The sequence below is a fragment of the Thunnus thynnus genome, chromosome 22, assembly GCF_963924715.1.
Source record: "Thunnus thynnus chromosome 22, fThuThy2.1, whole genome shotgun sequence".
Lineage (NCBI taxonomy): Eukaryota > Metazoa > Chordata > Actinopteri > Scombriformes > Scombridae > Thunnus > Thunnus thynnus.
This window is the reverse complement of record NC_089538.1, coordinates 10,628,471-10,650,649: the sequence shown is the minus strand read 5'-3', so window position 1 is coordinate 10,650,649 and position 22,179 is coordinate 10,628,471. Positions and strand designations below refer to the sequence as shown.

Genomic DNA, 22,179 nt, shown 5'->3' with positions numbered 1-22,179 from the left:
ATTCAAGACAACACATCATATAAAAAGCCTCATGGGATGGTACAGCAAGCAACAAATGGCCCAGAGCAGAATATTTTATGCTTGGAATAGAGAGCAAAAAGCACAAACACACAGTTCAATTTGTGAAATAGTGCTATTTGGTTGTATTTATTTTGTAAAATGCTTTATGTGAATCCATATCTGAAATAGTTTGGAAAAGAAATTGATTACTGGTACTGTATTATGACCATAATAAGTATCATTCGAATGGAAGCAATACAGTGGCATTATCACACATACAATATACAGTAGCACGTCAGTATGCTCAGTGATTCAATTGAGACACAACATAATGCTGTGTGATACATCTTATTTACGTTAATGAGATTGCTTGGTGAGAATCACATTAGGACTTTATGTACACTCTGTGAAAACACCAAACTAGCTTTAATCTTTGGAGATGATAACGAATCAGCAATCTATAGCAAAAGCCCAAACCAAACACAAGCCCATTCATTCTATAAGCAACTTTCCTAGTGCCATCATGCTATCATAAACTAAAACAATATTTTGCATGTTCATAATTAGGATTCTTCAGCATTCCCCAAATTAACTTTGACTCAGCAAAGACACCCAACAAACAGCAAAACTACATTCTCCCTCTACATAGGGTGTCTCACTTTTTCATATACTGTACAGCAGGCAGCAATTAAACAGTTACAGTAAAGGAGGAAAAGGTCTAACTGTAGAAAAGATGCTACTGTTTCTCATCTTCCCATCTTCCCTCTCTCTCTCTGCATAGTTAGTGGACACACACTAATGCACTAATTAAAATGCACCTGGTAAATTAATGAATTAATCTCACTTATTAGAGCTTGCATAACAACATGTCCACCCACAACATACTGAGTTATAATAACACTAGCCTTTCTCCAAGTCAGAAGCCTCACTTCCGATGCATCACTAATTGCATTCCCACACTGAAGTGATTTCCTGATATGAAAACACAACAAATACATATTTCTTTGGAAAATGCAGCCATCCTCAAGTTTCACGGATTTGAAAAAAAAAAAAAAGTGCACAATCACTGCAAGAACCAGCATGCTAAATACCCACAGCAGACAATCAAACTGGGATGAGACGAAAAATCCACAAACTCAATACAATTCAAAAGACAATCTTCTCTTGCAACTTACTGTATGATGGGTGGGTCACGGTTGCCTCTCAGCAACCTCAAATTATGTCTTTATACAAATCTCTTTTCTCAGAAAACCATAATTACCCATTTTGTACATTACGAAAAGTTAACTAAATTAAACTAACTACACTAATGTCTCTCTATTATCACTCAAATCTTTCCTTGTACTAAACATGTCCATTCATTGCACACTCATCATATCCACTCTTAACAACATGCTCTGAATCTGAACTACAAGCCCAAGTCAATGTATTTACCAAACTATGAAGTCACTGAAATAAAATTGAAGTCTCCATACACTGTTACTTGTAACAGTATGTGGATAGTAATCATTAATATTAATTATCTCTTTTCACATGTCATTATGGCATGCCAAATTTATGATTCCAACTACAGTACCAGTAGACACACCTTCCCATTCCTTTGAATGAGAAAGTGTGTCCAAACTTTGGTACAGTAAATCATTTTATACTAAGAGCAACATTTTAGAAAGCATTTCTAAAAATAAAAGGAGCTTATTAAAGCAATCTTGCAATCTCTCCAAATACCCACCTCTGAAAAAATTTGCTTTAAATATTAGCTCTCCTCATTCCTCACACAATGTTTGCATCTAGATATTTATCAATAAAACAGAAAAAGCTCTAACTGCAGTTAAATGTGTTATGGAATCAATGAGCAGTGGGATATTATTCATTGAAGGTCACACAGGTATCCTACCGCTTCCAGCTCCAAGTTGTATTGCTGGTGTACACAGACTTGTAGGTTTGCTTCCCCAAGGGCCTCTTATACTCATAGGAGGACACTGAGGGCCCTAGGTTTGCCTCTGTCACAGACCTATGAGGCTGCCACTGTCTGGGCAGGGACCTGTAACCAGCATGACCAGCAGGGGTGGAGACAGCACTCCTTGTTGGGGACAAAAATGATGGCAGCGATACTCGACTCTGACTGCGGCTTTGGCTCTGGCTCCAAGTCTGGCTGCCTGTTTTCTGCGGAGCTTGGTAGGACACCTTGGCCTTCCACTCTGCTGGCGGTTCGGGAAGTATTTTGCGCTGGGCTGCCAAGCGGACGTTTGAGGCAAGGGTTTGCTGGAGGTTCTGGAAAGCAAAGGCTTCATCCACCAGGCCCAAGGGATGCCTGGAGGCAGCCTCCCAGGGTGTAACAGGCTTGTGGCCCTTCTCCAGCCAGGATGTCTGCCTTGCTGGGGGAGTTGTGGAAGCCCGAGCCGGAGGCTTGAGGGTAGAATAAGCCGAAGCTGACTGCTGGCCTGTGGATGGCACTCTGGCTGGTGGGGAAAGGGAGTAGCTCCTGCCAAGTGCCTGTAAAGAAAGACACAGACATGTTTATTTTAGTAAGGGTTCATTTTTGTTTGGCTGACTAACCCTCCAGCCAAATTAAATCAGCCTGGAAAACATTGGGAAATGGAGACCAACATATTTCTTTTAAGTGTTGAAATGTTCTAATTATGTATTTAATGTTTAAACATATGTGTATCATTTTTCTGTATTTATAAATAAATAAATGTTAAGATCTGAAGTAGCCAACAAAACAAATAAACTATTAAAGCTCGAACAAAATCATATAAAAACGTATTTTAGACTCATCCATTCCACAGTAAGCTTACTTAACCCAGTACTTAAGCATTGGTTCAAAGACAGTGGCTTTATGAGAGTGGCTTTCCCTGATATTTCTCAAACAACTTGCTTATGAAAATAGGCTGCTTCTCAAAGTAAGCCACATTCAGCTTGTTTTAATTGGATCTGACCTCTGCTTTGCTGGATAAAAATACTTTCAGAGTATATCAATAAGATTGTGGAACTACTAAAAGCTCAATTCAAAAATCTCCATTAGCAGGCCTAGACAGCTAAGGGTTATGTGGGGTGAAAAAGCACCCTACACACTGTCTAACTCGCAGAAAAGGCAGTGCTGCCATCATCTGGTGAAAAATATGTAAGATCAGCGGATCATAAGAGGACAGAATAGAAGAGAGTGCAGTCATAAAAAATGAGAAATGTAGCTGAATGAGTCAAAGGGGAATAAATTCTCTGCTGACTCAGGTATCTGATAGGCCTAAAATGCCTGCAGCAGTGTTAGCCTGGATTAGGCAGACACAAGAAGGGATAAATAGACAATCTAAGGGATTAGAAGACAATCTAAGGTCATATTTTCATTCTACTGAAGGAGATTGCTTATATGACCATATATTTGCAGCAAAATGTTTTTGTCTATAATAATGCTGTCATTCTACAGACTTTAACATATATCTCGCAAACGGGGATGAGCAGGTCTTGGGAGTTGGTGTCAAGGGTAGTGTGAATACAGTGACTTCCATTTTGAGCCAGATGTTCAAAATTGTCTACATATGTAGGAGTGTTACGGCTTTGTTTATGTGGATTAGCTGTAGCTATTGTAAGGCCATGGTAAGAGTTTCCTTGGTCAGTCAATAAGAAAGTGCATTTGAGAGTAGAAGGTTAAGTTTCACTTAGTTTTTAATCTATCTATATGTAGAACATCTGCCCTATAAATTTATATATATATGTCTACCCTGTATATACACAATATATTTTATCAATGAAAACATATATACAGCAGACAATATACAGCATTATGTACAAATGTTTGGGAGAATAGGCATACATTTTATATTGCAATTAAACCGATTCAGACTACACAAATTAATGTGTGGTCTGTGAACCTAGAGTACATGTCTGGTCAAATGTGAAATATAAACAATGCTTTTAAATGTATTACTTTATGAATAACACAATCATTTAAATGTAATTTTGTCTTCAGTGTGCACTGAAAAACAAAAATGGTTGAGATAAAGATGCAGGTGTAATGAACCAATGAGGTAGTGGTGGTCCACTCCAGCCATTTGAGTAGGAATCAAATTCCTCCAGATATACTGTAACAGCAGAAATCTAATATTAAAACTTCCACTTAACAAATAATTGCCCTCTGCATGACACACCATGGCTATACATTTCACCAGGGGCCCACTCACTTGACCTCCTGAGTTACCCAAAGAGGCTGCCTGTATTCAGTGAAGTCACCAGTCTAATAATACCCTTCTTAAATGCATCATCAGGTAGTCACTCTGAAAGAATGTGCTTTTCAAGCACCCCTCAATTGCAGTAAAAGTAGGTGATTTGGGTAATGAGGTGTTTCTGGCTGATATTAACAAGATCTTTATAGACTGAAAACTGTTCTTTATTGTTGGAAATTGATTCATGTTTGAATCACTGTTTTTGCAAAAAAAAAAAAAAAGATAGGTATGTGAGTTATTTTAATGTGATAGTACATCAGTTGAAATTCACTGAACAACAACTGAAATTCAATCAATATTTTTGTCTGAACTAATACTGCAGAATGGCTTTAGTAGTATTTATAGCACAGTTGGAATGGTGAAATTCAGAAAGCTGTAAAGTAAAGAGACCAGAAATAGAAGAAACCCAAAAAGCATGCTCAAAGGACAAAAGAAAGGAAAGCCAAACAAGGATAAAAGACATTTTAATGGCACTGCAGTGAATCATACAGAAAGTGCACTATGAAGAGAAACACACAAAGGAAAAGGAAAAAGAAAAGAACATGAAGAAGGAAAGCAGCCCTGTACCAAAAATAGATTTGTGAACATTACCGGGCTGGTTATCCTTGCAATATTTTTTTTTTTTTTTGGTGTACCATTCATCATCTATTCATATAAAACAAAACCTGCAGAAGATGCATGGAAGAGTAAAGCTAGGAGAGTGAGCAATACTATATATTTTTCTGTTATCAGAAAAAAATGGTCTGACAGATAGAAGCTTTCACTGGCTTAAGTTGAAATTTAAGCCTACTATCTCTGGACCTCAGCGCTCCCTCTCATGAGGCAGTTTAAATATAGTGCCTAACATGATGCAACAGCTGTTAAAACCCTTAAATATAACTAACCCACTTAAGTAGGTGCTATGGAAGAGACATTGGAGAAAGGCACTAAAGAATAAATTGTTTACTAATCCAGTATTCGAAGTTAAGCAAGCCAGTGTTAGTTGTCACTTTTTGTAAGGAGTACTGCTGTATCCTCCTGCCATTACTTGCAACTCCACAGAGTTGCTGCGTATCCTATGTACTTGTGACATCAGTGATGTTGCAAATTTAGCCCTCTGCTTCTACTTGGTATCTTTACACCCCACTAAACCCACCCTTCTCCCTCACTCACTACTTGATTTTCATTTTTATTTTGTGATCATATACAAAATTGTTGTATTGTATTTTAGTCTCTCTGTTTATCACATAAGATTAGGTGCATTTACAATTCTCAATTTTCAACTTTTCATTTCAAAAATCAACCTCTTATCATCACTGTCCAATATCATCCACTTTTGATCTTTTTCTCTCATTCCTTTCTGTCATATCATACTGCACATCATACTCCCCTACATTCTTATTTTGCCACCGCTTCAGATTCTATTACACAAAAAATATTAATTTATAAGGATTTTCTAAATATCCATATGCACCATTTTATTTAGAAACATGATAAAATGTACATGCTTTATGAACATGACCATTTGTGTCTGATAAGGTATACTTACATCCTGTTCTTACTCTTATGTGCTTAATGTGTTTGTGATGCCCTTAACGTTAGCTCTCAACACTTTGAAAACCATCAAGCTCTGCCCTATGACATTAACAATGAGCAGGTGGTGAAGAAGATAGTGCAGCTCAAAATATTCCACTTGGCAGTAGACTAGAGAGCATCAAATCTTTGATTCAAACAGACAATCAAGCATGTCATGATCCTACCAGAATCACTCTTTATCAACTGCCGTAGGCTTCCACACCTGAGCTGAGCTCTTTTTAGCCGTAAACTTAGGTTTTGGAGCAGCTACAGTGTTGCCACCTGATGCAGGTTCAGGCCTTGCAGCTACAGGGAAACTAGGAGCAACAAAGCTACTGGGAGGCTGCTGCTGGTAAGGTACTGAGGGAGCTGCCATATAGGGGGGACTATTGGCTGGTTGGTAGGGGACCTGGGGTAACTGGTAGGGAGGGTTTGGAGACTGAGGACCTTGGGGTTGATAAGTAGATGGGACAGGTTGTTGATACTGTTGGTTATATGCTTGCTGGTATGGACCACCAGGAGGTTGCTGATAAGGATTGGAGGGAGGATAAACGTTAGTTGGGGTTTGCTGGTAGTGGCCATCATGCACCATAGATTGCATGGGCATCCCATAAGGCTGCTGGGGGTATGGGGCATTAAATGGTCCAGCTGGCTGGATGGTAGCCATTTGCTCATATTGAATTGGTTGGTTTTCAATAGGTGGGTTAGGAGGTGAACAGTCGGGTTTAGGTGCAGGGGGCTTGGCAGCCTCTACTGCCGGGCCAAAGGTAAAGAGTGAGGAATTGAGTTGATAGGGTTGATGCTTCATGACGTCTATAACATTTAGGGGTTTGGGGGCAGGTGTTTGTTTATCTTTGCCTTTTTTCTTGCCTTTGGTTAAAGGACTACCTGGAGGGGGCTGCTTTGCTGCTGCTGGGGGATAAGAAGGAGAATGAATAGGATTATATGCCCGTGAAGGTGGAGCACGTACATTGGGAGTATATTTCCACTCATTCGGTAAGGAAGCAGCTGGCGATGTTGATCGGCTTGCCTTGTTTGCTTCCACAGTCTCAGAGTCCACAACAAACTTCTCCATACGAGACTGCCTCTTGGCAAACATATCTGCTCCTTTCCCTCTGACGGCTGGCATCTCAAAAGCTGAACCAGAGGATGATGTGTTAAAGACAGTGGCCATGGGGTTGATAGGTGATGAATCTCTTTGACCAATTGTATAAGAGTTGGTTCGCTGTGGTGGAGGTGGTGGGCTCTGGTTTTGTGGGGCATTTTGAGGTGGATGCCAAGGTTTTGGGGAGGGTTGAGTGTTCACCATTGATGTTGCAATATTCCCAGGTGTTTGCTGTGACTGTGGTGCCCAGGCACTCACAGGTGTCTGAGGTTGTGTTTGACCTGGAGGCCATGCAGTCATTGGTGACTGTGGTGGAGTCTTTGAAATAGGCTGTTGCCAGTTTGCCTGTGGTGTGGGCTGGGGAGGAACGGATTGAGCCCAAGGTGGTTGATGTTGGGCCTGATTTTGCTCTGGTCCCCAGGAATTCATGGGTTGCTGCCCATGTTCTGGAGGATGCTGGGCCCACGATGGTTGAGACTGAACCTGGGCAGGTACTGGTGCCCATGGATTCAAATTGGCTGCAGGGTGCGGTGGAGGTTGTGCTTGGGCTGCTTGCATCCAAGGAGGCTGAGGTTGAACTTGAGTTTGTGATGAAGGCCATGCATTAATTGAAGGTTGCTGTTGCTGCTGAGGCTGAGGCTGAGGCTGAGGCTGTGGCTGTGGCTGATGCTGAGGCTGAGGCTGATGCTGAGGCTGAGGCTGAGGCTGAGGCTGAGTCTGAGCTGAGACCCATGGCGGTTGAGCCTGACCTGGTGCATGGGCCTGTGGCCATCCCTGCTGTGGAGCCTGATGCTGTGATGGCTGAACCCATGGTGGTTGTGGTTGGGTTTCTGGCTGAACCTGTTGAACCCAAGGAGGTTGTACTTGAGATTTTTGCTGTGGTTGTTGCACCCATGGTGGTTGATGCTGAGTGTCTGCTTGTGATGGCTGTGTCCATGAGGCCTGGGGTTGCTGCTCCATTGGTTGTTGAGGTTGACCCCACGTTGGTTGCATTTGCTGCAGGTGTGGGTGCTCATGAGAGTGTGTCCAGGGTGGCTGAACCTGTGGCTGAGACTGTGATTGCTCACGTGGCTGGGCCCAGGGTGGTTGAGCATGTGTCTGGGCTTGTGCTTGCTCTTGAGGCTGATTCCAGGATGGCTGAATTTGAGGTGTCCAAGTATTTGTTGGGGGCTGAGGCTGCACTTGGGTCTGAGCAGGTTGATGTGTAACCTTTGGTGGCTGTGGTGGGGACTGACTTGGATGTGGCTCCTGGGGCTGCACTTGAGCTGGATGCCAAGAAATGGTGGATGGCTGTTGTTGTGCTTGTGTTTGTGCTGAGGCCCAGGAATTCACTGGGGCAGTCTCAGGCTGTTGGGTCGAATTTATGTGACCATTTTCCTCCTGAGCTGTCACTTGCTGTTGTTGGGATTCAGGCTCCGGGAGAGTCCATGTGTGCTGTTCCTCTGTGGTGGTGCTGGCAGGAGCCTCCTGCAGGGCAGGAGCAGAAGAGGACTCAGTGGCAGGTGCAGGGGTTGGCTCTAGTTCTGGAGCAGGGGTAGTCTCTGCGGTGGGGGCTACAACAGCAGGTGTGGATACACTATTTTCAGCACACTGAGGCATGTCCTGGTTGGTCACTTCTCCCTGTGGGGACCAAGGAGGAGAGTTGGGATTGATCACAGGCTTTGGAGCCACTGGTGGAGGAGTCTTGTGTTTAACACGTTGGGACTGGAGGAAATTACAAGCCTCAGCCCCAAGGCTGAGATAGTCTTCCTCAGGTCCTGACTCAAAACCCAACTTCTTATCACTCCTGTTGAGGAGGTTCAGCAACTCTGGGTTAGGTGATATTTTTGGTGCTTCCTTAAATGTGAACATAGGTTTGCCAGCATTTCTTCTCCTTGCATCCAGCAAAAAGCTAGTCTTAATTGCAGGGGTAGAAATGCGCTCATCGCGGGAAGCTATCTGCTCTCCTTGGCCCATAGAATCTTGATTGGTCCCACTTATTGCGGGAGAATAAGGGGTAACCGCCATATTTTGTACCGAAAAAGGCTTTGCGGTACGATTGCTGAAAGAACTCTGCAATTCATTGGCTTGATGGTGGACTGTACCATTGATGTTTGCAGAATAGGGCTGAATTTGCTGTTGCTCTTGATGATATTCATGTGGTTGTTGATACATTTGCTGTTGTTGATAATGCTGTTGTTCATATTGCTGCTGCTGATACTGTTGTTGGTATTGCTGTTGCTGTTGGTATTGCTGTTGTTGCTCATAGTACTGCTGTTCTTGATATTGCTGGTACTGTTGTTGGTGTTGGCTTTGTTGGTTTATATTCACATCCATGTATGCATGATCCTCTGTTGTGGACTGCATGTATGAGTGCTCAACTTTCTTCTTTTCAGCTTCCTGAATTCCCTCCACAGGAATCCCCTGGCGTCTAAGCTCTTCATGTTCAGCAGAAATCTCATCCACCTTCTGGCGCCGTTGAGCAAACATTAGGGCACCCTTTCCTTTGGTTTCAGGTAAACATTCCATCTCTGCTTTGTTGTTCAGGTTCCTCTCAATCTCAAGGAGACCCTTGTCCCAGTTGATAGTTAGCACACCTTTGCTACTATGGGCATTAGTGAGGAAATGCTTATCTAATTCAGAGTCGTTTGGAGCCACAAGGGTAAATTCAACAGCATGGGTTCCTTGTGTGTCGTCTTCGTTCTCCTCGTCCTCTTCGTCACTGTACTCTGGTTCGTCCTCTCCTGTGCCGTAGCTGACAAGTGTGTATTTCTTGGCCCTCTGCCGATGCTTCTTGAACATCAACACCCCCTTGTTGTTGGGGTTGGGCGGAGCAGCAGTGAGAAGGAGAGCAATACGTTTACATTTGGACTTGGCCTCCTTCACCTGCTTCTCAGACAGACTCTCGCTACGTCTGAGCCCTGTATAGAAAAGGAAAAAAGAGAGTTTACTCACAAAAAACTTACAATAAAGGGTCCTACACAGGGGAATCAAAAGAAACAGAAAGCCTTCATCTGAAATTACAGGCATTACTGACAGTGGAGTTAAGATCAGCACAAAATATTCCACCTGTTTGGAGAATGTGCTGGGAAAAAAAACAACAATCTATTCTAGAAATAGCTTGCATTTCAATGCTTCCTTTTTTTGCATTTTTGTTTGTATTTTTGTACTGTTTGTATTTTTCAGCTTTTTGATCAATGACTTAAGGACAACTTTAAGGCAATACTTGCTCACTGTATCTGAATTGATCATGTAATTTTACTTAACTAAATTACTTTAAATCATGAATGTGGAAAGCTATTTTTATAATATGCCCATCCTGAATATCAGTTGGAAAGTAAGATTATAATTTATTGTATGACCCCCATATTTGGTTTAGCACTCATCTGAAGACTAAAGATAGAGCTTGCACATATAACAATGGTGACAGATGACAAAATGAAGTTTCAAAACAGTTGAGCAAGAAACAAAGCTGTTTCTTTTCAGCATGTTAAATTACATTAACTGAAAAGCAGAACTGACATGTTCCTGTATGATAAATAAACCATTTATACTATACAAGCATGCACTGTTGAACAGATCCGAACACACAACAAATATAAACTACCTTATTAACTGATTCATTCATATGAGAAACATTCCATTCCATATATTCTTAGTCCACAAATAATATTTATCCATCTATAGCTATGTACTTTTCGTGATTGCATTACCCTGAATTAGCTCATTCAGTTGAACATTAAACAACACATAAAGCAATTATGAAATTCTCTGACCCATGTTTAATATCCTCATTTGTTCACAAACAATGCACTACATTAAATCAGATATTCATCCCCATAAAGTAGCCATGAATAGGAGCTGAGAGAGATTAAAGATAGCCTGCATGCAGTAAATTCACCTAGACCAGAGCGTCTTTACCAGTCCTTATCTGTAAGTTTGCAAGCTGTTCAGTTAAAACCTTATGCTCTTCTTATATCTCTCACAATTGCTGATACTTAAACCAATCTTATAACAAACATCACACTACAAACACTCTCTCAAACATTTAACAAAGCAAGACTGTAATAAAGTAACAAGTCGGCTTACTTTTCTATATTCCTACAAGACTAACCTGAAGGTGGAGGACACAGCAGGAGTGAGCAATGGGCTCACTTTTTTAGCTCAGTTAAAGCACCCAGTTTGAAAGGATCAGGTAACGGGTTAGGGGAGCACATGCTGGTGTCTGTCAAAGGGCCACTTCTGCAGGCATCATCAGTGTGCTGGTGTTATATTTATGTCTTCTACACAGCTCACAGAAACGCCTCAGTATCCATATTCATCATCAAGCCTTTGCAAATGGATAATTTAAGGCTTTTTATAAAGTGCAGCAGTTTTTCGAAGATGATCATATGGTGTCCTTTTTTCTCTTTTCTTTTTAATACATTACATTCAGCTTTTGTTGACTGTCACCATCCTAACTGTACTGTGCCCCCTTACTACAACTTTGATTCTGTTTTAATTTAGAGGGTTAGACCCGGATATATCTGCTTCCCTTCGAAGGAATGAGCACCCTCCTCCAACTGTAGTGAGAGACACATACTATTTTGAGGAGTACACACACTGGACATCAGCTTTGGAATGCACACATGTTGTTGACAAATGCAGTTTAGTGTTGACCTATTAGCTTGGAGATTCTGCCGTAAAGAATAGATCCTTATTACCCCCCCCACACACACACAAGATAATACACCATGGTAAAAATGGAAATGGCCCACATGGTACTCACTGGCGTGCTTTGCCCGGTGTTTGTTGGGTTTGTCTGGATCCCCCTCAGATTCAGAGCTCTGCTCCTCCGCTGGTGTTTCCTCTTCTGAGGGAATTCCAAATGAGACGCTGAAAGACCCAGGAGCTCCCTCACTGTGCCCTCCTACTTCTTCTCCTTCGCTTTGGGATCCAACACTTCCACTGATCCTGGGGCCACCCACACTCAGAATGCCCCTCCCTGCTCTTGATGCTGCTGGCTGCTGCAAAATGACCTCCACCTGCCTGAGCATTGAAGGGGAGCTGAGCACCACTCCATGCTGGCTGAGTGGCTCTCTGACAGAGCACGGCACATAGTGAGATGCGGTGGTGGTATGGAGTGTCTCTATCTCTTCTCTTTTTGAGAATTCTCCCTCAATCCCATGAGCACTCCCAAGAGAGGTACAGCCCATGTTGTCCAAGGTTTGCTCAGAGAAGGATACCTGGAGTTCAACCATGTCACCAGGGGAGAAACACCTTGGCACCTCATTATCATTTCCCTGAAAAGCAGGCGCCGGGCCTCTCTGGTCACCAGAAGAGGGAGCATGTAGCTGGGTGCAAAGCAGCTGGGGTCCCTTGTTGTAGTATGCCTCATCCTGGGACTCAGATATGTAGAGTTCCCTAGGGCTTTGGGATCTGTGCTTTGGGGAGATGATGTGGAGGGTGGTGCTCTCTAAAGCCTGAGCAGAAGAATCCCTCTCACCATAGTATGTCTCTTCTGACTCAATATCTCCAGGGGGGCTGGAGCAGTATCTTTGAAAGGAGAGGGGGAGAATAGGAATAAATGAGTGGGGAAACTTCTCTTTGTTCAATAACTAGATAATTAAAATTAACAAGAGACACTTAAATGCTAACATAAGGGCATATAAATGGCAATAATAGTTTGACACTACAAGTGACTTTAAGACTAATACAAAATCTCTATTCTTCCTTCAAACAATCTGACTTTACATCAGTGTTTTTGTTTCACTTCTATATAAAAGACAGGGGTTAGATCTGAACAAATCATTTTTCTCATTAAATTGCAAAACCATTTCAATAAGCAATGCATCATCACTGAGGAATGGAGCCATTGGATTGTTATGAGGCAAAGCTTATCTTCCACTGCTGAAGTTGTCAAAGTTGTCAAGTAGATTTAATCATCATGCAGCTAAGTGAAAGGGTCAAGTCACTGAAGTGGAAAGTAATCATGTTTCAACATAATTCATGCCTATTTTCCACCTTCAAGGTCAGCAAGGAATAGCATAACAGAATGTCATTATGTGAGAGCAATTATTAAATTTAAGTCAATTAGACCTCAGTGACTAGTCCTTTTCTCCAAATGGGAAAGAGTGACATATCATAGTAATAGATTTTGATAGCTACAAGGTGAGGTCATCTGCTCTCCAAATCTACAGAACCAGGATTCTACAATTAGTAAGTCTATCTAAATACAAATCAATAACCCGTACTGTGATCATAGTCCTCCAACTACACAGAGAATAATTTGTTTAAATCAGAAAGTGACACAAATTCAACTTTAATCTGCCTTAAAAAGAAAGAGAAATTTATGCCAAACTGCAGTTTTAATGAGGATTTATAAAGATATATGCAGCAATATTTGAGGACATGTCGTCCTCATAAACACACTGGCAATTCCAACTGATTAATGGTTGAGCAGCTGCATGTCAATCAGACACACAAATCTGCAACACCTCAGCCAGGCCAGTTGGAAGGTCAGCGTGGCTCACACAATTTACACACACAGACATGAATGTGCACACACACAGTGGTTCAGTGAACTACATGCAAAAGGCCCCTGGTCATAAAACAACATGCTATCTAAATGCTAATACAGTGGTGCTATAATCATTTTGCCTGGTGTGAACACCAGGGCCGACTGCTTGGCTCAGTTGTCATGATACAAAGATATTACAGTGTTACTGAACTGCCTAAAATAATAAATTATTACACATTTCATTATATTTCACACAGGCATGACATCTTCTATATCTGGCAAGATGGAGTGTACAGGCATTTTCAGACATGATGCGTTTGTGTTGTGTTTTTTGCAAATTCCAGATTTTCTTGCACAATCATTAATTTTCATATGGCTGGTACATGGCACTACCTTTTGACGAGTAACTGCAGGCAGTCGATGGATGTGTCGATGATCGCACAGGCTCGTAAGAGGGTGAGATCAGCACATGGCTCCCCGTTAAGTGACACGACCTCATCGCCTTCTTGCACTCCAGCCACGAAGGCACGGCCACCCACTTCTACCTGTGGAAGACAAAATCGTAGTAAGAGGACAGGAAACTACCAGAAAAACAGACATATAACATACTGGATGAGTGTCCATTATCTGCATGGGTAAAGACTTCACTAACAGGGTCAGATTAACATTAAGTATCCTCAACAGCCAGTGACTCAAAAACATAAACTAACTCAGAATGCCCCATGTGTGAAAATTACCCCCTAACCTCCACACATGTTGCTATCTACAGGGAGTCATAATAAATGTTTGCTTCCATGTCCATAATACAGAGAATTCTCCCTCAGGCCAGTCCAATTTAATCAGCAAAGTCAGAGAACCGTGCAGCACCTTAGGTTATAAAAATTAGCAAAAGGGCACTATGCATGCTCATTAGAATAATATGTGAAAAGTCTTGGACTATGTGAACCATATATCAAATGCAGGAGAAACATTATCCAACCAGAGACTGGATCATAAATATTTTTGAGACATTACATTAGGACATGGAAGTTGAGGTAGTGTATTTTTTCTCTGAATTGATTCCAAACATTTAAAATTTACTCTAAAAATAGACGATCAACAAGTAGAGTCGGGCAACGATTTGCGCAATTCACACTGCAATGTACAATCAGTGTCACTGACATGGAAGACAAAGGCCTTGTACTTTGTATTTTAACTGGGCAGCTGCGTATTATTGCTTTAGGCCAGCTCTGTGCAGATCCATTCAAAGGGCACCTCTTTACACAGTTAAACCAGTGACTGATGGTTTTGTTCTCTTGTAATTGGTTCCTGAGGCCAATAAAATGGTTCATTAATTAGAGGATTTAATAAGGAGAAATACCCCATAAATTTTGTAGAAAAGGCCACTTATATAGCTAGGGGGATAAATGATTACTTCAGTTCCATGCAATTAGAGGATATGCTTTGCCTTGATATGATAGTAAATACATATATATATTGCAGATACTACAAATAAACAGTTTTAGGGAGGTTTATAAGGTCTGTAATGATTTGCTGATTTCTTGAGATGGGTAACTCTGTCCAAAAGTGCCAATTCAACTGAGTGTTTTTATATGTGCACTGTGTAACTGTGACAAAAATGCCATAAAATCAATCTCAAAATACTGGAAGTGATAACATTCCACAAGTCAATTAATTCACCATAATCTTTTTTTTTTTCATTGTAAGTCTTGGCTAATTACGCTAAAGTATTTACTGACCAATTTACAGTTACGTGTGTGGTACAGCAGAGTCAATGCAGTTTCTTTGATGACGTGACTGCAGTTCTGCAATTGGTCAAGCTTATGTGCCTCAGCTACTGTGGCAGAATTTTGAATTATTTCATCATTCTTTATTATTTTCATCATTTCTTATATTAAAGTTTATTTGTTTTTGTTTTTTACCCAGAGAGACTTCTTGGCAAGCAGCAGTCATATAAATTGTGGAACAGCTCACAGCTCAGGCATTTCAAAACTTAAAATAACTGTGGTTATCTATCTCTCTGTTTATTCTAACGACGAATTTGCTCTATTTTCTAGTTTATTAATGAAAAAATCTGAATAGTGATATTTAAAAAAAAAAAAACTGGTGTTGTTGCACTAACCACGGAGCACTGTAATGAAATCAGGATTAATAATGTTATAAATTTACAACTAAATGTAAACTTACGTTAAGTTAAATAAGCTTTGCATTTTGGAATTTGACACAAATACTGATCAGTAGTCTCACCATCTATACATTATATGGACGTGCAACTCAAGATACTTGCAGTAAAATAATCTTATCACTAGATGGCAGTGCACCCTTACACACACACACACACACACACACACACATACACACGTCTCACTGCTGAAGGAAGAGGAGGAAAATCCCTGCAGAAGCATAACAAGTATGCATGGGGATATACTGCAATCTATGTTCAAATACACACAAAATTATTTTGAACACCAAATATAGAGCACAGATTCAATGCTTTGTTATGCCAAAACCATATTACAAAGCATACCAGTGAAACAGTTGCTCATCTGTCTGGCACACCATTGATGCCTGTTGACTTTCATTACCTGTATTTCAAAGGGAGATGCAGAAATTAACAGTATTTTTTTTTGCATCCAATTAAAGCAAGTGTTCCAAAAATAAATATATGGGCAGCACTACCTTGCCTGCTTATTTAGTACAAAGCCTCAAACACATACGCCTGCAATAAGCAACAGCATGGGCAATAAAAAGAGGCTACTTTGCTTTATATACAAAAATATTTTATGAGTTACTTTATAGAGCTGGTAACTTTCAGATAAAACGTCTTTGACTTCATCCCTGAGGTTTTAACAGTGTGCAAACAGGCCCTATAAGGCAGCCTTTGTGCCTGTCCATTGGGACTCACACCTCACTACAGGGCTGATGGTTTGTCTGGAACAGCAACCACTCCTGCTCCAAAAAAGGAGGGGAAACATTTGTCTCCCCTCGCAACATAAAGATACACAGACAGAAAGACAAACAAGAGAAGAACATACAGAGTGTCAGGCTTTTGCTTCCCAAAAAAAACATGATCCTGACCATCAGAATTTATTACTGACATCATGTGGGGCCACAATTAGACAACATTATATGCTTGCGTTATCCTGTGTTACCCATTTTCAAATTATGTATTTAATGGGCTTAAACACGGCAGAAAACCGCAGGAAACACAGGACTGCGTAATATGTCCACATAGCTCCTGGCAGTTCCTGATCCTTACAGCTTTAAGCAATTATGTTTTTACATTTCAGGAAAACATTTTCCAGCTGCCTTACAGGTAGCAATCACATTGTGTGAGGAGGATAGTTAGATTTAATGTTTATATTCACTAAACTGTTCTTTTCTCTTTTTTTTGGTCTTTTTCCATATAACTTTGGAGGGTCAGAAATTATGCATATGTTGAATTACATTGTCATATGGTGTTTTTACAAGGGTCCCGGTTCCCTTAATTTATTATTTAACTTAGTTTGAATTAAAAAAACAAAAAAAAACTTTACCCAAGTGTTTCTTAATTTTGGTTTTGTTACATTAATTTATTTTTGGAAAGAAGATAATGTTGAAATATGTTGTTATTTCGATTAAGCAATTACCGAAAAGCACAGATGTTTACTCTGCCAAACTCCACAGAGGAATAAACTGAATGAAGAGTTAATGTTTGCAACATTTACTTAATGTTTTGTTCAATCATATTATATGCCATATTATTTATTTCATTTGTCAGTCGAATAACTAATAATAAAAAACATACTGTCAATATAACCATTATCTGCCTTGAGGTGAGGAAGAGAAACTTTGACATGTTCGTCCTACAACAAATGTAGATACGTGTGACCTAACTAGGCTACAATTTAGATGACTGTTTTGACCAAAACCCCCCCACCTCACTATTGTAACATTATTACTGGAACTAATCCTTTTGTTTCTGTCATCATTTGGTGAATCACACTAAGTTCAACTTGGCCTCACTTTTGGCGGCACTGGCACAAACCATTCACAGCCACATTCATCATTGCAACTCACTACTGCATCATCACATTATAAACCTGTAGGAGCACTGGCCTTCATTCGCTCAGGCGATGTCAAATAGAAGGGAGTGATGGGAGAAAAGTTGTTGTTCTTTTTTAAACAAGCACAGTCATTATCTGAGGTCATTGCTGTCTCACAGAGCTAGGATGTAGATGTTTTGCTGAAAAACACAACGACCTAACTCAAATCATGGAAGGAGGTGTGGAGCACTTTGTTTACTCCGGGAAAATGGCGCTGAATGAATGAGGCGATGGCATTTTTGTAATTGCCTGGCAGCTTAATAAGGTTCCTATGGTGCACTATTAAGGCTGAGGCATCAGCAACAAGAGCCCTCTTTGCTCCGAAAAGGGCAAGATAACCCAGCGAAAGTAGAATGTGTACCATCTGACTTTAAAACCGTAAACTTTGCAGACTTTACCTGTATTAAGATTACATTTGCTTTGTCATTCAGTGGTCCATAACTGATCTGATGCATGTTGACATTCCACATACCATGATGACATACCTTTCTAATTAGAAGGCTAAAATGTCTCCTGTACAGGGTGGTAGAATTTACGCAATTTCTTATTTGGAATATCTGTTGAGTATTAATACAGATGATATCAGAAAGTATATTTTTACTATTGTGAGGACATCCAAAATGTGCATTACATCAGTTGCAGTATCTATTGTTCAGTCTAATCCTTAATGTTCCACCCATGTTTCATGTTTTCTAAGGTTTGTTAGTGCATTCGTAGGTCACGACTTGTACAATTTTGAACCGTGCAGTTTCTGTATCTTTAAAAATAAAGTGACCTCATCAACTTTGTACTCAGGCCAGGACTCCAAATAAGAAGAAAAATACAGCCTCCCTTATATGGAAAGAACCTTTTAAGAGTGGATACCCCGTGCCCTTACACCGCACTGCCTGTCAGTACACTGAACAATCACTTTCTCCCAGGAAACAAAACCCAGTTTCCATCACATTCAACGGGAGCTTTAAAAACACACACTTTATCAGACACAGGAGAGCCTGGAGCATAAGAGCATTTCTCATGATCTTGGTATGTTTGCTTTTTCAACTTTTAACTAACAGACTTGGCTCTCTGTCCTTCCCACAAGAAGAGTTTGGAGAAGGTATGTTTAGAGTTATGCCTTCCAGATGAGGTGGACTAAAACCCCCAGATGTCCAACGCTGAGGCTCACACTGGGAGGATGCATCATACTGTATGTGGCTACTTCACTTTAGAGTGGAAAACATTTAATGCTGTGTATTCACAAGGCTCTTATGTAACATGATAAATCTTTGGAGACTTGAAATCTGTAAACACCATGTTTTTGTCTAAAATTAGACAGTAAAATGGGAAAGGGGCTTACTAAAACTTACTGTTGCTATCTGACTTGAATTAAGCATTGCTCCATAATTTACCGTCAGTGTAAAAGGCCTTCTGGTTTGTTGACTTAAATGAAAATTAACAGGAATTTGTTTATATGAAGTGTTGCCTGTAGCCTACATTTGTGATTTTGTCTTATATTTTAATACAAGTAATGGAAACTATTTCAACAGAGACAAAGAGTACAATCTTATAAAACCAGAACAGAAGCAACTAACCAAATGCCAGAACACAACAAGGGATTTTTCTCTCTTCGCATCAACCATCTACATGCTTACAATGTTTTATTTGAGGCTTCAGTGGATGTGTGGTCACTCACTCAATTCAAGACTAATGCCAACAAATGTGGAAATAATGTCACACAAAAAAATCACAATAAAAGTCACATATGAGCTTCAGAATTGTGGACTCAGTTGTTTGAAACAAGTTAAGGGTCTGTCATTAAGATGATCTATTGATGCTTCCAGAGTTTCTGAAACGCTCTTATGGTGGAGCTTTGATGTCGCAGGAATGCAGCTTAAGAAAAACATTTACATCTTCACTACGTGCACGACAAGTCGATGAGGGATCTGCGCGGCTTGAGTACTTGTGAGCATGCGTTACTATACCATATATAGAGTGTGAGCTGCTTTTAGAGTAAAGACACCTGGCTGTACGTCTTTCTGTACACATTTACAACACAGCAGTGAACTTCTGCATCACTGATACACTGTCATTTTTTGCATTTTACATGCTTAAGACTAAATTTACTTATATTTATGTGAACTAACCTGAGATAAAGCTTTGAAGTCCCAATTTTTACCAAATCTAATTTCAGTTAAAGTTAGGATCTATACACTTTCACAGACACTCATTCACTGCAGTAGTAGAACACTATATTGAAGCATAACTTCAGTGCAGAAGGCAAAACCTGCCGATACACTTAACATATAAACTGCTGGTGTACAGTATATGAGTTCATGCACACACAAAAGTATCTGTTTAATTGACTTCTAAGCCAGATCTGGGCATTGTGTATGATCATGACATTACAGCCAACTAGTTAGAGCTCAAAATTCCCCAATATCTACTATACTTCAAGTTATGAACAATGTTGAACATTCTTGCCTGTTTAATGATAAGGTGTAACAGACCAGAGTTGACATGCAAATTCTGTGCAAATAATAACAACCAAATGACATGAAGAATATTATCCATCTGCCTCAAAATTAATATAAAGAAATATTTGAGAAAGTAGCTTCATCACTAGTCACCAGAGGGCAGATCAAATACTCTGCTGTTACTTATGAGGTTTATTGGCACAATATCAGGCTAGACAAATGTTATGTGACTGAAGCGTTCATATAGCTGAACCTTGGATTTGCCTACCATCCCTCCTGTCATTTATTTGAATGTTCTTTTAAAGTGATATCTATGTTCATATATGTTCATATCTCAGTTTTAGCTTTACTTTTTCTTGTTTATTTGCATAGGTATACCTGCATAACGCACATACCATTCACTCTTCGGGGCAGGTTACTCGACTGGATATTGCTTTGGTTTCGTGCTTAAGTCTTTGTGGGTGATAACAGATCACACTGCCCTCAGCTTCACACTCTCTCTTGGCCTTGACCATATAAGGGTTCCGAGGAATCTCGCACCAAAACACGGCCAACGCACACAAAAATGCAGCGAGCGCGCACTCCTACAAATACATTCTCTTCAACCAAAGTTTATTCAACTTTTTTTGAAAAATCAGATCATTGAGCTACTAAAGATCCATTAGATATGACACCATATGCTGAATGCTACTGTTAGTCCAAATTGGAGATCTTATATTTGTTGTAGTAAAAGGCATAAATAACTAAAAATTAATTTCAGATTATCAGTAGTATCATTGATCAATATCTTATCTCTGGCATATTCCTGCCTGGCACTGCAATCTCACTTTGATATTGGAACATGATAATAAATTGAAGACCTATCAGATAGATAGATAGATAGATAGAAAGACAGACAGACAGACAAATAAATATATAGATAGATACCTGGGAAACCAGAAAAGGTCTGTAGGTGTCCCCCTCTCCCTCTCTCAGGGTGAATCCCCAAGGCGCACCACCACGCAGCGTTACGCAGATGTAATCCCCGGTGCCCATGCTGTGCACAGCTCCTCAGCCAAACCTCCACAGCGCTATCATCGAGCTGTCAGCAGAGCAGCAGCACTTTAGAAAAACCACCTCCACCACACCGCTGTATAATCCCCATCATCTGAGTTCTCCCTGAGTCCAGCCCGCTTAGAAACGTCACGGCGCACGGACCCGCCTGCAGGCGTTGCATGCAACCGGTGGTTTGTACTAGTGCGCTTGTTCTGTTGTGTGTGTTGCCAAACGCAGTCTACATACAGTTTTGAGCCCGGCTATAAAAAAATATTAACACCACACAAACAATCAAAAAACAAAACATCAAGGTGATTTCTCTCAAAACTTATGAAAACATCACAGAAGTATAGAGGTAAAACTATGGTTATCACAATTCATTTAGCACTGATTACCGCAGCCACACTAGGAATAATATTACAAATGCATCAGGATATCAAAAATGTGTTGTCTCATTAATTAAAATGAGATTTTATTTAGGATAATACAGGAATAGCCAATAATATAAAGCAACAACATTTCATTTATGGACATTTATTTAACTTCATGCTGTTCCAGTCGAAAATTTTGACACACCTTCCCCATTCCCTTGAATGGGAAAGTGAAACCTTACACCGGTACTGTATATTTTATTCCTCGTCTGATTTTCTAAATATTGCACACTGTTACAAGTTTTGTTTTTTTTTTTGTTTTTTTTTGTTTTTTTGTTTTTAAAAAAAAATAGGATTATTACATAGAGCAAGAAATAAAAACGCCATAGGCTATATAATTCCTGTTTGTATGTATAACTCCCCCCGAAGTTGTGTCAGATCCACTAACTCTTATGAACACCACAGAAGACATGACCTCAGTGTGCTCAGTGCTATAATATACAGCCCTTTCACTTAGCTATATTATTGTAGCCGTAATCATCAATTGTCTAATTAATACATTCAAAGCATTCCATCACACTTTTCTTCAATTATCCTCATCCCCAATATGGTACATTACATATACTAAAATTTAAGCTCCGTAGAATGTGATTTTGTATTCCTAATAGATAGTGAAAGCTGTACAAGTTCAGTGTTCAGGTAGTGGATGAAGAAAAGCTTAAGTCCACATCCCCTGTGCTGACGTGTATGGGTTCCCTCTAGTTCACGCATGCGTACAGCGCCAGACACGATGCACAGCTGTATCCTCAAGTTAGCTCAAAACACCGCAATCAAACCAGAAGTTCAGCTCCTTACTCTTCGACATAAAAGCACACTAA

General features: G+C 40.2%; 1 protein-coding gene across 2 annotated transcripts; it reads right to left on the bottom strand.

Moving 5' to 3' along the window:
* Positions 1 to 119: 119 nt before the first annotated feature.
* Positions 120 to 21,008, bottom strand: LOC137174452 (synaptopodin-2). Of its 2 annotated transcripts, XM_067579733.1 has the most exons (5): positions 20,823 to 21,008; positions 13,751 to 13,902; positions 11,627 to 12,393; positions 6,745 to 9,779; positions 120 to 2,493 (listed from the first exon to the last, which is right to left on the bottom strand). In XM_067579733.1, exons 1-5 carry the CDS (start codon positions 20,928 to 20,930, stop codon positions 1,891 to 1,893), a joined length of 4,665 nt encoding a protein of 1,554 aa, XP_067435834.1. In that variant the 5' UTR covers positions 20,931 to 21,008; the 3' UTR covers positions 120 to 1,890. The 2 variants fall into 2 exon arrangements, with proteins under 2 accessions (XP_067435834.1, XP_067435833.1); XM_067579732.1 differs by lacking the exon at positions 120 to 2,493 and having other exon boundaries at positions 4,668 to 9,779; positions 20,823 to 21,006.
* Positions 21,009 to 22,179: the final 1,171 nt, after the last annotated feature.